The 14,752-nt window shown below is 40.3% G+C and overlaps 1 protein-coding gene across 1 annotated transcript in view; it reads right to left on the bottom strand.

Moving 5' to 3' along the window:
* naaladl2 (N-acetylated alpha-linked acidic dipeptidase like 2) overlaps positions 1-14,752 on the bottom strand; it is a 411,382-nt gene that overhangs the window by 237,286 nt on the left and 159,344 nt on the right. The window contains exon 6 of the mRNA XM_030727141.1: positions 5,034-5,301. Within this exon, the coding sequence (XP_030583001.1) occupies positions 5,034-5,301 (268 nt within the window). The remainder of the gene's footprint in view (positions 1-5,033; positions 5,302-14,752) is intronic.

Genomic DNA, 14,752 nt, shown 5'->3' on the forward strand with positions numbered 1-14,752 from the left:
GGCCATTTGGTTCTGTAAAGAAATCTTTAAGAGTAACTAGACCCTCATCTGCATCTCCACAATTAGCCATAGTGGGAGTCCTTTAGCTGCAGTTATGACCCTCCCTGGTAACCCACCATTGTCCTGTGGTCCAACTGCAGTATAGTAAATCAAGTGTGAGTCTGGTAGTAGCTGAAAGGTTGACTCCATTCTTTCTTCTGGTCCTGACACCAGAAGGCCAAAAGTAGTTTCTCATAAAGGGCAGAGCTTCATACATTATAACCGTACTCCTCCCAAACTCTCAAACACCTCTAAATTTCAGGCAGTCTCAGTGGAGATGTCAGCTCTTGCTCCAGGGCATCTCACCCGGGGTTGGGCATATCATTCTCCATCCTACCTGCAGTAAGGTAAGGTTAATATGGAAACAGCAGATTCTTATGTGCAGCTGTGATAGTCTGCTTGGTGCAGTTCTATACTGCCATCATTGAGTCCATCCTCATCACTGTGTGGTACGCTGGAGCCACCACTAGGGACAAACAGAGACTACAGCGCGTTGTGCACTCTGCTGAGAAGGTGATTGGCTGTAACCTCCCATCTCTCCAGGACCTGTACACCTCCAGGACACTGGGGCGTGCAGGTCGGATCACAGCCGACCACTCTCACCCTGGGCACAGACTTTTTGACCCTCTCCCCTCAGGCAGGAGGCTACGGTCCATACGGACCAGAACCTCCCGCCATAAGAACAGTTTCTTCCCCTCTGCTGTTGGACTCATGAACAATTACCCTAAGACTGTTACCACCACCCTCCACAAACGCTGATGACCCTATGTCTATGCACCTGTCTGATTGCACTGATGTACATATTAGTGGAATATAGTCTACATTCTTTTATCTTTTAATTAGTCTCTGCACTGTATATTTTGTAATTTTGTAATATTGTGCTATAGTTATAGCTCTAATATCTCTGTATATTTGCAATTTGTATACTTGTATATTGTCTTATAGTTTTTATACTTATTTGTTTTTTTTCTGTAAGCACGAAGTACCGCAGCAATTTCCTAATGCTGTGAACCTGTTCAACCCATATGGCAATAAAACCTTCTGATTCTGATTCTGATTCTGATTCATGTGTCATCGCTTTTCTATACCAGCATCCAGGCACGAGCCTCCTCCCATTCGTTCATTTTCTATACTGCCCTCGCTCTCTGTGTACGCTCTGCTGTCTTTGCTTTGCCCAAAAGTTTCAGTTCTTTTTTCTTTGATTTTTTTTTTTTTAAAAAAGCTTCTTAAAACCTCAGATGATCTCTGTGCAGGAAGTGGCACTTTGATTGGAGAAGAAGGTTTGTCTCAAAGTATTACTTCAAAGGTACATAATGATGATGAAGCGCGACTGTAAAGGGAACACCACTGTACCCCAAACGGCTGATTGATGATTAAGGCTGAGCATGGCTTTAATCTTTACAGCCACCATTTCCCATTTTCAGCAATTATTTGGTGAAGGAAACACACACAGTATAGAAACATTTCACACCATTTCTTTGAGAACTGGAATAATACCACATTTATGTATGTGTGTAGCCTTGTAACTGCACGCACATGCCCCTGGGTCAGAGTTCAGCAGGCAGTGCTGCCTGAGAATGCAGGATAACCAGCTGCAAAGCCTCCTGGGAGCAAATACATTTCTAGATCTCCAACTGCTGTAGCCACTGACTGAAGTGTGTATGTATGGGTCTTCATGTGTGCGACTGACAATGATGAAAATTCACCCAAATGACACTGAGAGAAAGAGAAGAGAAAAGGGAAGGCACTGAGGACAAGTACTTTCTCTCTACCTGTGTTGAATTAGTCAGAAGCTTTTCCCCTCAGTCCATCCTTGGAAAGCTTAAATGTGCGCTTTTATAAAGCACTGCTGAGCTTTTTTACACTGTGATGTTGAGTCACGTAATGAAGCCTGTGCCTTTACCTAAGATTACCTTCAGCACTGACGTTTGCATGCTGGTGGATCTGAAGTGAATTCACTTTGTCATTTTGCATTAATAATTCATGTCAAGAAAACTTATTATTTACAAACTTTGTTCAAATATGAACTTGACTTTAAAAAATTATGAGCATATAAGCAGATGGACAGCAAAACACCACAGAGATTATTGTGTACCATGAATAAGAATGGTCCATTTTCTCAAATAGTACATTTTTTCCTTCAGTATCTTTCTTTATAGCCGTTTCTTTTATTTCTTTCTTTATTCATTTGTTTTGCCCTTTATGTTCTTTTTCTTTTTTTATATATTAATTCCTGAATAGGTTATTAGGGAAAGGAGCCCAGGAAGAATTTTTCTTATAGAACCGATTAATTCACTGTAAAATAAGACAAATTGGGCAATTTCAGAGACCATTATAGGTCTTTGAAACCAAACTACTGACTCCAGAGAGAACTCATAGAAACAAGGCTTGTATATATTTACTGGTAAATCAAGTATAATCATATTCAGTTGACACAACAGCTACATCCACTTTAAAGTAGAACGATGGTTAAAGATATTCAGATAAGCAAACTGACTGAAAATGCTTTGTAGCGTGATAATTATCTAAATTTGTTTAGGACAGCACATAAGAACACATTTTTACCGTTTATATTAGAAATGTACTGCAGTAACCTGGAGTTGCTCCTGTGTTGAGCCATACTTTCTCTACCAACTTTTTTTATGTGCATGTCTTGCATGTTTTTCTATGTTCTTACAGCTGTGACCAAACGCTCCTGAGGCTCTACAGGGAGGCTGCTATCTGGCTTCACTTGATGGATAACATCCTCCGGTGAATGCGCGCTATACCAGAAGGATTTCCTGTTCTTCGTGGACGTTCATGACACCTGGGACGCTGCTATTGTACTTCCTCTGTTCATTCTTTACAAATCCTGAGGGTCCTTTGGCAACTGGGTCTATCTCTTGTGGCGTTTTCCGCATCTGTTGCCGTTCTCTATTACTGCTTTTTAGCTGAACAACCGTGTAGCTTCTTTCCTACTTCACACAGTCCAGTTAACCTGCTGCTTAATTGAACTTGTTGTGCACTGTCAAAAGTTGGTTAGTTAGTTTAGTTTGAATCGGATAAATCGCGAAAAGCAAAACTGAAAGAATTAGTACGTTTTTACCAATATATCGTTTATTATGGGCCAGTACTGGTTTTACAACTGCAAGTGTCTCTCAAGTTTGTCTCTATTTGCTAGTTATTAATATCCACTTGCAACGCTCTTCATACAGGAGTGGAGAATAAAAGGAATGAATGTGGAGATGGTTGCATGAAAACAGAAACAGATATGTCAGCAGCCTCTATAATATTATACACGCTAAGTGTGTAAAATCTGCACTTTTATTGAACTATAGTTTGCATATAGCAACATTACATCTAATGAACATGGTCATATCTTCTTCTTCTGGTCCACATCAAGAATTAATAATGCAAGCTGCTCTTATTTTATTCTGCATTTCAAATTTAACACAGTGGTTGAACTTTTTAGTTCAGCCTTAGCAAAAAAACAGGGCCACCAACAGCAGGACTTATTAGTCCAGTATACTTGCTCTGGGCCCAATCCATCCATCACAAATGCCATATTTAATTGTCTGAAAGCCATGTTTAGATCCTGCAAACCACTGTTCAATTCGAGACAGCGTGCAGGAACAGTGGTAGGAAATAATAAAGTGATGGATGACTGTGACCCTCCTTTGGGTAGACTTCAACGAGTGGACAGCTGGATGGATCGAGCAAAGCAGAGAAAGGAGAACGAAGAGAGAGGAAGGGGGTGAAAAGAGGAGGAAAACTTGGTATTCAAAGAATCACTCCAACTTTTCATCTGCCCTCAGGCCGGGCAGGGGCTCAAGGGAATAACAAGCATCTCCTTCAACCCCTTTCTCTGTTCCCAGGATACAGAGAAGTAAAACCCTCTAAAAATAGTGTGACTGTACGCTTTGTGTATGCATGTCTGTGTGTCTTCTAGCTAGAGTGGGTGGACTACATACATAATGACTTCCATTAACCTTCACACTCTTGAAGGATGGTAAAAGATTAACACTGCAATGTGCATGACACAACTACTATGTACAATTTTTTGAGATCTCTGCATTCAGTGCATTGGTGTTGTTCCATTTCTAACTATGTATTCTTATTATTTTTGTAATGTGCATGTAACATATAATGTGTGTGAACTAGCTTGTCTGGAAGAGACAGCCTGAGACAGCCTCTGAGAAACTTTCTTTTTTGGTTCTATAAAAGTGCAGAAAAATAAAAGAAATAAAAGTTTGACCCATTTTAAAGACTCTGCTCCATTGTGTTCAGTCATTGGTGGAGATTGGAATATCTTTTATTCTTTCTTTCAACAACATCAAAGATGTGAAAATTGGTAAACAACTTATCATTCCAAAACACATCCCTTATAAAAAGGCTCGATGGAGACATTGTTGAGCAGAACGTGTTTCTGGCTGTTGACTGTCGATGAACTCGCCTCGATTTACAGCTTGTTATGATGTTCGTGTCATTCTAATTTTTATGGTGAGCTTTTTAATTTTTTCCCACTAAACACCTGAACTTGATTGGACTGCCTTGACTTTTAGATTTGAACATAGTGTTCTACCTGACCACGGCTAGCTACGCTGTGCTCCCTTCATTAAGTGCAACTTATTTGTATTTAGTTTGTATTTGAAAAAATTGCTTAATATTCTGTGGATGAATTTCTTTTTAAGACAGCTGAATCAAACTGTGCAGAATAAAAAATAAGTGCCCAACAGAAACTATTGATATCCACTGCAACAAAATGTTGTTTCCTGCTTTGCTGAAACTAAGCACTGAAATATGTTTTGACCCCGAGCTCTGATTGATCAAGTTCTTAGCATTAGGAACCGAAAATTCTTGCTATGACCTTTATGTGTGACCTTAGCTGGGGACTGGAGACGGGTTTGCCAATATATATTGTTGATACAGGTGAGAAAGACTAGGAACGGGGCTCCAGCAGCCAGAAGGGTTACACAGCTTTGGTTTCAACACAACACAGCACAACACAACCATACCTGCACACTTCCTGGGGCAGAGTACGCAGCATAGGAGAACTGCTGCTTCGGCAGGTCGTTTGGTCCACGCTGGTCACAGGGGGTCCCGTTTGGCAGGAAACATTGGTGGCTGGATCTGTCGGTGATGGTGTTGGGTGTGGAACCCGGCAGACTGAGCAGAACAGTGTGATTGGATAGGTGGACATCAGTTAAACCAAGTCCCACCCACTGCCTGTAGAGGTACCTGGCTCTTGATTCCTCGCTGTCATCTGGCAAGCTGGAAAAAGACCTGGAAATCATGGACAAAGACTTGTTACTCTGGAGATGAACAGAAATGTTTCCTTGCCAAGTATTTCAAATTTCCTGATGCACAGGGATTTTTCTGGAAAGTGGCTAATTTTACATTTTGATACATTTGAAAGAACAACTTTACAAGCATACAGGAGGTGTTATGAAGTTCAGTTAACTCTGCCTGTAAATATTAACAACAGCTGATTTAAATTTTGGCCATCTCCCCTTCCAGGTTGTCTTCTTGTGCACCTCTGGATCACTTCCAGAACAGCAGCTATTTTTAGATCTGCTGCACATGTTTGCATCTGGGATTTTACCATGGACCTCAAACCTTTGCAGGGAACAATAATTTATAGTTGTGGAGTGAATAGGAGCCTGGTTTGGACATTCACAGGGTCGTTCACTATGAATTTGGCCACACTAATCACCATTTCCGGCTGTCTGTGCTATCATCTTCATAAAACAATGAAATTCCATTTGCGAAGTGAATTTAAAAGGTTTTTCATCTTTATGTAGGTTAAAAAGATGAATCCTGTAATGTTTTCCTCACACAGAATTATTCTAAGACTGCGGACCAGCAAAAAAATGATGCATTTTGTTAAAAATGAGCAAGGACTCAACTGGATGCCACTCCAAACTAGATAACAATCCATCAAACTGTCAGCAGCTTTCAGGGTGCTCTCAAGGCCATCTCACAACATGGAACATCAAATTTGTTTATTTATCAAAAAATGATAAAAATGATAAACCCCTACAAGTCATAAGGAACTGGCTGGACGTGCTTGTGCAGGAGAACAAGAGCTGTGAGTCCTCCCTCTTTGTTGTGCTTTTGCACAGGACGCTGCTGTCCTCCGTCCTCCATTGTATTTTAGAGCTGGAAAGACATTCATGACCACGACGATCATATGAAGGCTTTTCAACCCAACAGCTCAAAATTTGGGGATGTAATGGTTCAACCAACGGCTCTTTATTATTTTTAACAGTAAAAAGAATCAACAGATTTGTCTCTGCTCTGCTGTATGGATGAGTTTGTGTGGAGCATTTCTCACAGAGGAGCTGTCAGTCTCTCATTTTTGTTTTCCTAATTGCAGGAAAGAGATGTCAATAAAATGTGATCCTTTGGCCTTATTTGAGTCTTTGCTGCAGGTTTGCTTGGTTCCTGATGTTTACTCTCTTTATTGTTCTGACTCTGAGAGGTTTGAACTCTAAAGTTCAGCAATAAAGACATTTCCAGATTGGACTGGCAGGTATTTCAGCCGTATGCTGAAGAAAGATTACTCAGCGCTGAGCAAAACACGGGCTTGAAAATAAGATTTTCAATATATTTTTCCTCTGTTTGTTGTTGCAGGAGCTGTGATACCTTCCATCAGGTCTGAGCCACAGTAAATAACATAAGAATAACATATGATAGCTGTGATATAGATGGGTCACGGTTAATATCTTTTTTGTCTGTTTGCAAGTGGGTGGGCAACATTGGTGTATGCCTGCAGAATGTGCTTGTGTGTTCAGTGTGTGTGATATCTATATCAGTCTCAGCAGCAGATGGCCCAAACACACAATTGTGCCATTCTCTAGTCAGCAGGCCACGTCTCATAGCTCGCCAGGAGCAGCAGCGGGAGGCATTGTGTGCGCTGCTGTGTGAGTTTGTGTTTCCTTGTGTCTGTGTGTGTGTGTGTGTGTGTGTAAAACCTTCATCTATAAGCCAAGTTGTTGGAAGGGCTCCCCGCGGTTTGGGACACATGCCCGATTCTAACGATACGCTGCGTCTCAAGTGACTTGAGTGTGTCTGTGTTTGCTTGTATGTGTCAATCTGCACAGCTGTGTGTTTAAAGACGTCTGTATTTCTGAATAACATGTAACCCTGATGTCAGTGTTGTTATTGAACCTCTTATCTCCTACCTACCCAAACCTAATGCCTCCGCAACAGAAGACACATTCAGATCCTTCAGTAAAACTACAGCAACAAACTGCAGGTCAGAAAGCAGAACAGCTGAGTCATGACTGCAAAGTTACCTGAAGTGAAACAGCAGAAATAAGAACTGTCATTCGGCCTCTTTCTTCTTTTTGCGGTTATCTATAGTAGCAGTATGGAAAGACTAAAAACTCTGGCTTACTAATGTGTTCGGCTCAGTAATACGAGCATAACAAACAAAAGGTCCTCAATGTTCTACATGCACGATCCAAATAATAGCCTCAGTCAAGCCAAGTCAAAGTCTCTTTACTGTCACATACCACATATGTGCAGGACATGCTGAGGACTGAAACTGCGTTACTCTCAGACCTGAGGAAGAACGCTGTACCCTGAGTCATTTGGTGGTCCTGTGTATTGGTGGTGGCAGTAATGTCATTACTATAACTCAGAAACCATTCATGTTAATATGTACTCCAACATAAGGAGCTACAGTTGATTTTACCTGCACTTTGTTGTGTTTGGATGGGTGAAAATGTATTTATACTATGAGTCAGAAAGGTGCTACATCTTCAGGGAGTCTTCCCCTTATTCAGTTCTCTTACCCTGACCCAGGGCTTCCAAACCACATGAACTGGGGTAACACTGGCACCATATGACCAAACATGGATTCTTTTTCTGGCTGCTGAGCAGCTGATTTTACAAAGGAAGATTAAAGTATGATGTTAGAAGAATATAAAGGAATAAATGAATGGTTTTTAGATGTAAGATGATTTTAGTCTTGTTCTTGTTCAGCCCTGGTAGTGTTAAATGGTCTGTGAGGAAGTTAAATGGATATTTGAAACATAGACTTAGCCTGCCTGCAATTAGATGTAAGTTCAACAGGCACATAGATCTGTACTATCTGTAAAAGGTGCTCCTGGAACTTTAATTTCCCTGATGGAACCTTCCTAAAGAGATTAATAAAGTTTAATCTAATCTATTCTAATCTAAACTAATCTAGATGCCCTCTTTCTGGATCATATAAGATGTATAGAACAATAAAACTGTTAAAAAAGGAAGGAATAAAGTTCCTTCTAAGAACCTATATTTCTTACTAACATTCATTGTGGAACGATAAAGACTCGAGAAGCTCTTAAAGACAAAAAAAACCCCTGAGGCCTTCTTACTTACTGCATGCTGAGTTACAAGAGATCTTGAGTTTGTACCTGTTGATATCTTATTAGCATAACCGTCTCCAGAGCAGGTCAGGACTGAAGCCGAGTTAATATGTACTGCAGCACGAAATGAACGGCCTCAGATTTAAACCCCTCATCATGCTTCACGGCAGCCTCAGAGCTCCACGGACAATTTTATCACGTTCAGAAATGTAAAACTTGAGCATCACTTTCTACTCCAGAGTTTATCAAACAAATTAGTCGCAACACTGTAACTTATTTTTTGAGAAAATAACAATTATGAGGGTTCCGTTTAGGAATATTTGTTTTCCATTCTTATTTTTTTATTTCCTTACTTCCTGTTTTCCCCCAGTGCTGAACACCAACACCTGTCAAACAGGTGAATGTATACCGTGTCATTCGGAAGGACACTGGTCACTTGGTGCAGCGGGCCACATTACCATTTTGCGATATAATAAACTTTAATGGAGCCATGTTTGAGACTCCACTAAAGCTGTCATTTCAGAAGGTTACTACCCCATCAATATCATGTGGAGATGTGTCCCGTTTAAGGCCGATGGCGCTCCGTCTTGACATTTTCTCCCAACTAATAGGATTGAGTGCAGATATCAGGTACATTATCTGTATTTATTTTGCGGCAAATAATTCTAAAAGGCTGTTCAGAAACTTCAAAAAACAAGAAAATCTGTGTTATTTCCATGCTGTGTAACCTTTCCTATGCCTGCAGAGATACTCTGATTGTTTTGAAATGTTAATATGGGCTGCATTTGAGGGCTGGCAAATATCTTTATCTGATGAGGGGACTGAATCCTTTCCTCTGAAGCCGCCATACCCCACAGAGATTGATGAAAAACTGTTTATTTGAATATCAGCGAGCTGCAATTGTTTCATGAAAGGCCTTTTTAAAAAAAAATATCTCGCCTCTTCTAAAGATATCTGAGCTTTAATTAATTCTTTATTCACAATATCACTGACAAATGGGGTGAGGAAAAGAAATGTCTCTTCATCCTGATTTGAAATAACAGTTCAAAGTCTGCTCCCAAACTCCCAAGCTTAAATTTCTGTGCAAGTCAAAAGCTTTTCTATTATTAAAGATGGAAAATGCCAATGTTTCTTCAAAGCCAGTTATTCAGCATCTATGCACCATCTCTTTTCAAACAGAGCCAGACAAATTAACTTTGTCAAAGAAGGCATTTATGGTCTTATTTTGCTTTGTGTTTTTACTGCATGTTTTATGTTTGCTATAATGTGTAAGAGTTATTAGCATGAGAGCAGGCAGATAAATCCCATGTTTCGCCCATGCATATCCTGGTTATAATTGCCTCTGTGGGAGCTGCGTGTGCTTCCTTGGGCCAAGCAGACCTGGGATATGAGCTGCTGTTGCCTCTGCTGGCAGCTGCCGAGGATAATATATTCCTGTAGCGCACAATCATTTTAATAGCTCATCCATTTGTTGAGGAGACAATTGATTTTCTCTGTTTCCATACACGTTAGTCACATTTGATTTCTCTCGTCCCATTTGCATTTGTCACATTTTAAGAGTGTGGCGCCTGTGCTCAGGCTCCATGATAGGAAATCTTTATTCATGTGCCAGGGCTAGTGTTAAGGTGGGATGTAAGCGATGATGGAGGCTGCCAATAAAGACAACTCCACACATCACTGGCACTTCTATGCACATCAAATCAAAAGGGAGGAATTAGAAAAGCACATCATCTGAGAGTTCAACCACTGACACCAGTGAATTCTGTGGTGACGTTTTAGAGGCAGTTTAAGTGGATCTGTAACATTTCTAGTCTGATAGACCAAAGTCAGTGCTAAATTAACTAATACACAGTTTATAAAATTATAGAGTACTGTGCAAAAGTCTCGAGCCACCCCTCATTCCTTGGCATTTTGGATCCAGACTTTGTTATAATCTCTTAAAGTGGTCTTCCCTAGGCTGCAGGTCTTTCGACGTTTTTCTTTGGACATTGGCTGCTTTTTCATTCTGGGGTTTTTAGTCTGTTAAGCCTCTTAACATTGACCTACAGTATGAGTCATTCAAGCACAACAAAGGCACCAAACTCAAGTGATGAACCAGTTTCTACACATAACAGACATCTTAGCAAAGACCCAATTTAAAATTGAAAAATTTTGTTAATACAGCCTGTCACAAAAACACAATTTGTTCCAATTTCTTCTTCTTTATCTATGAAAAATGCAAAAACATATCTCTGCATCATGTGCAGTGTACCATTTGAGGAAATGGGCAAGTGGAGGGCAAAAGAACAAGTGGCAGGTCTATAAAACCATCTACAGCTGATGAACAATGCCAGAAAAGTCATATCCTTAAGAAATAGGTAAAAAAAATATCCAGCAAAGATCTGGCACGAGACCTGAGAGATGCACATGGCCCTTTACGTTCATGCTTCATCAGAGATGGTCTCAGTGAAAGTGTGGCTCTCAAGAAGCCGTTCTTAAAGAAGAGACCGAGGGAGTAAAGGCTGAAGAACTGAAAATCAGTGACAGCCGATCTCATGGAGTCATCTCTAAACGGTGGAGGTTCTGTCATGGAACAAAACGCAGCTCACGAATCTAAAGAAGAGCTTCGAATGTCCTTCAAGAAGCCTGGAGAAGAATTCCTGGAGACTACTTAAAGAAATTAAAAGATTTCAGGCTGGGTTGGTGAATAAAGGTGGTCATAACAAATATTGTCCTTCAGAGACTTGTATAAACTCTGTTTTTGCCTCATATGTTGTATCGCCATACAGGTTTGCATATTTCAGTAAATCATTGCATCTATTTCCAGTTTTCATAGCAAAATACAAAGAAATGAGCGTTGGCTCGTGACAGCGCTGCAGATTCATCTTTGCTACTTTAACCTCAGATTGTTCTTGTTGTGTTTGTGTTATTTCTCTGAACCTTCAACATTATAAAACATGTCTCACAAAATAAAAATCCCTCATCTCATATTCTGTTTTGTTTGGAAGGAGAAAGATAGCTGAGTAATTATGAGCAAAGAGCGTCACCTTGGCTTAAAAGGCAAATATAGAAAAGTGATCATTTAATTATCCTTTTGCTGAGTTGCTCAGTACGCGTCTTCATGTACCGCCCATACAAATCTGTACTGCTGTGTACATACCACAGCAATTTGAGTTTGAACTCATTAGGCAATGAATTAATGTATGTTTATGATGGTAATGCAAACGTAAACAGATGTAGTTTCAAAGTAGCAGTAACTGCATTGTAGCTGAGTCTTAAAGGAGCTCATCCAACAGTATTTAAGTCTTGGCTAAAGAGTTGTATTATATTACTTAAATAGAAAGTCTGGAGACAGATAATCAAAACCCACTAACTAAACACATAAACAGATGTTTCTGTGGTGGAAAAAGTACACCACATTAATACAACCACACATATCACACATTTAGCATTCGTCTAAATGATCAGAGCCAGATGATGGCACAACATTTGGTATTTGGTATTTTTCTTGCTGTCAGCAACAAAACAAGATGGTCTGAATGTGTGAATGTGCCACATCATGGCAACTATGAGTCTAACACATCAGCGATGGATGAAGGCACAGTTCAGAAGCTGTCTCTGAATAAAGCAGCAGTTAGAGGACTGCTTCTCACTGAATGTAAAACAGGTCCAGTGGTGCTGCGCTCAGCTACACTGCTGAATAGTAATGCACACATGCGGACAGCGCACACACTGTACAATTAACCTTTCACATCCGCGAACAAAATATTACATTTTGCTCTTTGAGTCCTGGTAATAAGGGCTGTCGGGAGATTAGAAGCAGGGAAACTCAGAAAAAAGAGGGGGAAACAGTGCAGTTTTAACCACGTGCAGCCATCACGATCCTGGTTTGGACAAATCTAATAAAGCATTTGGGGTTGGGACCTTTCCTGATTAATGAATTTAACCCCACCCTTTAAATTTCATAAATATAATTTGTATTAGCGTAATGGGACTGAGCGAATTCAGAGTTGCCACCAAACAGACATTTCTCATTCAGGATTTCATATCAATAAATTAAAATAATATTGAAACAATACATCAAATCAACAGTGAACATTAAAATAAAGCTAAAAACATTGAGGACTCAGGCAGTTAGTAACGCTCACTGAAAGAAATTGATAGAAAGAGACAATTGTAGCCCGGTAATAGAGAAAATATGTGGCAATCAATCCATTTGCTCAACGACATATCCGATTCAGCGCGGCAGGGTGGGGCAACACCTCTCCAGCTGCCACAGGTAGAAAGGCCGGGTACGAGGAGGAGAGGTCACCAGTCTTTCACAAGGCTAACACAAAGATACAGAAAACCTTTCATACTCTTTCACACCTGCAGCCAATTAAAAAAATAAAATAAAAAATCACGAGTTAACCTAACACCTGTGTCCGGAGAGAACCCGTGCAGGCTCAGGGAGAACATGCAACGTCCACACAGAAAGAAAATTCCAAACCAGGAATGTGGAGGACCCTGAAGAACTGCCAGAAACCTCACAGAAAATTGTTGTAGCACACTGGAAACAAAACAAGCAAACAAACAAACGAAAAACAACAACAATTCTTCAACGTCGTGCAATCAAAGTAAAATCTTAAATAAGGCTTTCTTATGATTTGTGTCTTTGGCAGAGCCACCTTACTCACTAGTACAGGTTCCAGCATCCTTCTGTTTCAAAGCTCATGCTGTGAAAGTTTAGCCATCTTCTAAGCTTCCTGCAGCAGTCACATTGTGAGATGATCATCTTACAATACTGATACACTTTTGTCCCAAGCCATCTCTGACCACAAGACTTCTTTTGAACTTCACTGAAGGAACAGCAAACACTCTTTTGGACTTTGAGTTACACTCAAAGTCACTGTTACAGTTCATTGTGATCATCTGTCATCACTGTGTATATAAGAAACCTACATCTACTGTATACACATCCACCTGTGAAACCATTCCTGTTTTGGGGTTTGTCTCATTGTTGCACCTGTTGTTAATTTCATGAACACCGAAGCAGCAGAAACAAAGTAACCACCCTCTGCTGCTTAGGACAGATCAATATCCCAGAAGTTTAACTGACTTGATGCTGAACTCTGATTAAAAAGCGTCCTTTAATGTTTTTGAGAGGTGTATATTAGTGTTACCAAAAGCTACGTGTAACAAGCAAATTGCTTCCAGTGTGTATGCAGCTTTGTGAAGCTCTCCATTAGTTTTGTGAGGCTGTGACAGACGTTCCTGGGTTTTACTTGCTGGCAGCAAAATTACTGTTTAGTTTTATCTAAGACTTTGCTCTAATTTGAAAGCTGTAGAAGTCCTTTGTTAAAGCAAACAAGTTCTTATGAATTAGTAGCCTGTTTTGGCATCCTGACTTATTGTTCTTTTATATTAAAGGGTGAAAAGAAAAAACTGTGCAAAGTGAATGTCAAACTTCAGAAGGACGATCTCATCCTGTCACTTTGCACTTTGGTGGTAGGAAACGTCCATGTTACATTTTTGGAAGCAGGCCTGACACTTGTAGCAAGCTAAATGATTAAAACTCAGTTTTCCTACAAGCTGGATGCACTTTGAACTTCACAGGCTAATTACAAGGATTATGATTCCTGCATGGTTAAAACTGACACCGACTTCCATGTTAAAGTGAGGTGCTCAGTTTGGACAGAGAGGTAAACTCACTGTTGGGGGACCTGTGACCTTACAACGTAAAGCACCCAGAGAGACGTTTTGTTGTATGAATTAAACTGAACTCAATTCAAAATAAACCACAAAAAGTGCGACAACCAGAAGATTAATCAGGATTAGCCAAAATCACGAGTAATTCATACTAACGCTATTGGATCAGATCGAAGGTGTCAGGCCAGGTTTCTGACTTAGTGCAGCTGTAGGTCATTGGAGGTCACACTGCAGTGTATGACGTGAGTTACAGCATCACTGCTCCTTATAGGCCCTTTTGTAGTGGCAGTGGCAGTGGAGTAGTGGAGAATCTATTCAGCCATGTTTCCAGTCTGCAGTGGTTTCACTCTATTTGTTTAAAAACATAAACACGGACTCCATCTATGTCACGTTGAATCTATAACTGTATTTGAATATGAGAACCTGTTCTTCGTAACTTTCTCTCTGTCATTGCTCCTTTTAAATTTGGAAAGTAACTCACAGCACAGCTGCACGCACTCGCTTTTATTTTGTCAGACAGTCATTTTGTAATGCAGTGATAGTAAAATAATGATTTTGTCTGCAGCACACCACCATAGTAATTATGGTGCAGGAGATGTCTTTGCTGAATCCAGCGACTGATAGGCCGAAGGTGGCAAATGAGCAGCCAGCAGGATCTCTTTCTTAAGGCTGCATGATAGTGATGGGAATGATGATTTTCTTTTCTTTGGTGG

Source organism: Archocentrus centrarchus, chromosome 4, assembly GCF_007364275.1.
Source record: "Archocentrus centrarchus isolate MPI-CPG fArcCen1 chromosome 4, fArcCen1, whole genome shotgun sequence".
In the NCBI taxonomy this organism is placed as follows: Eukaryota; Metazoa; Chordata; class Actinopteri; order Cichliformes; family Cichlidae; genus Archocentrus; species Archocentrus centrarchus.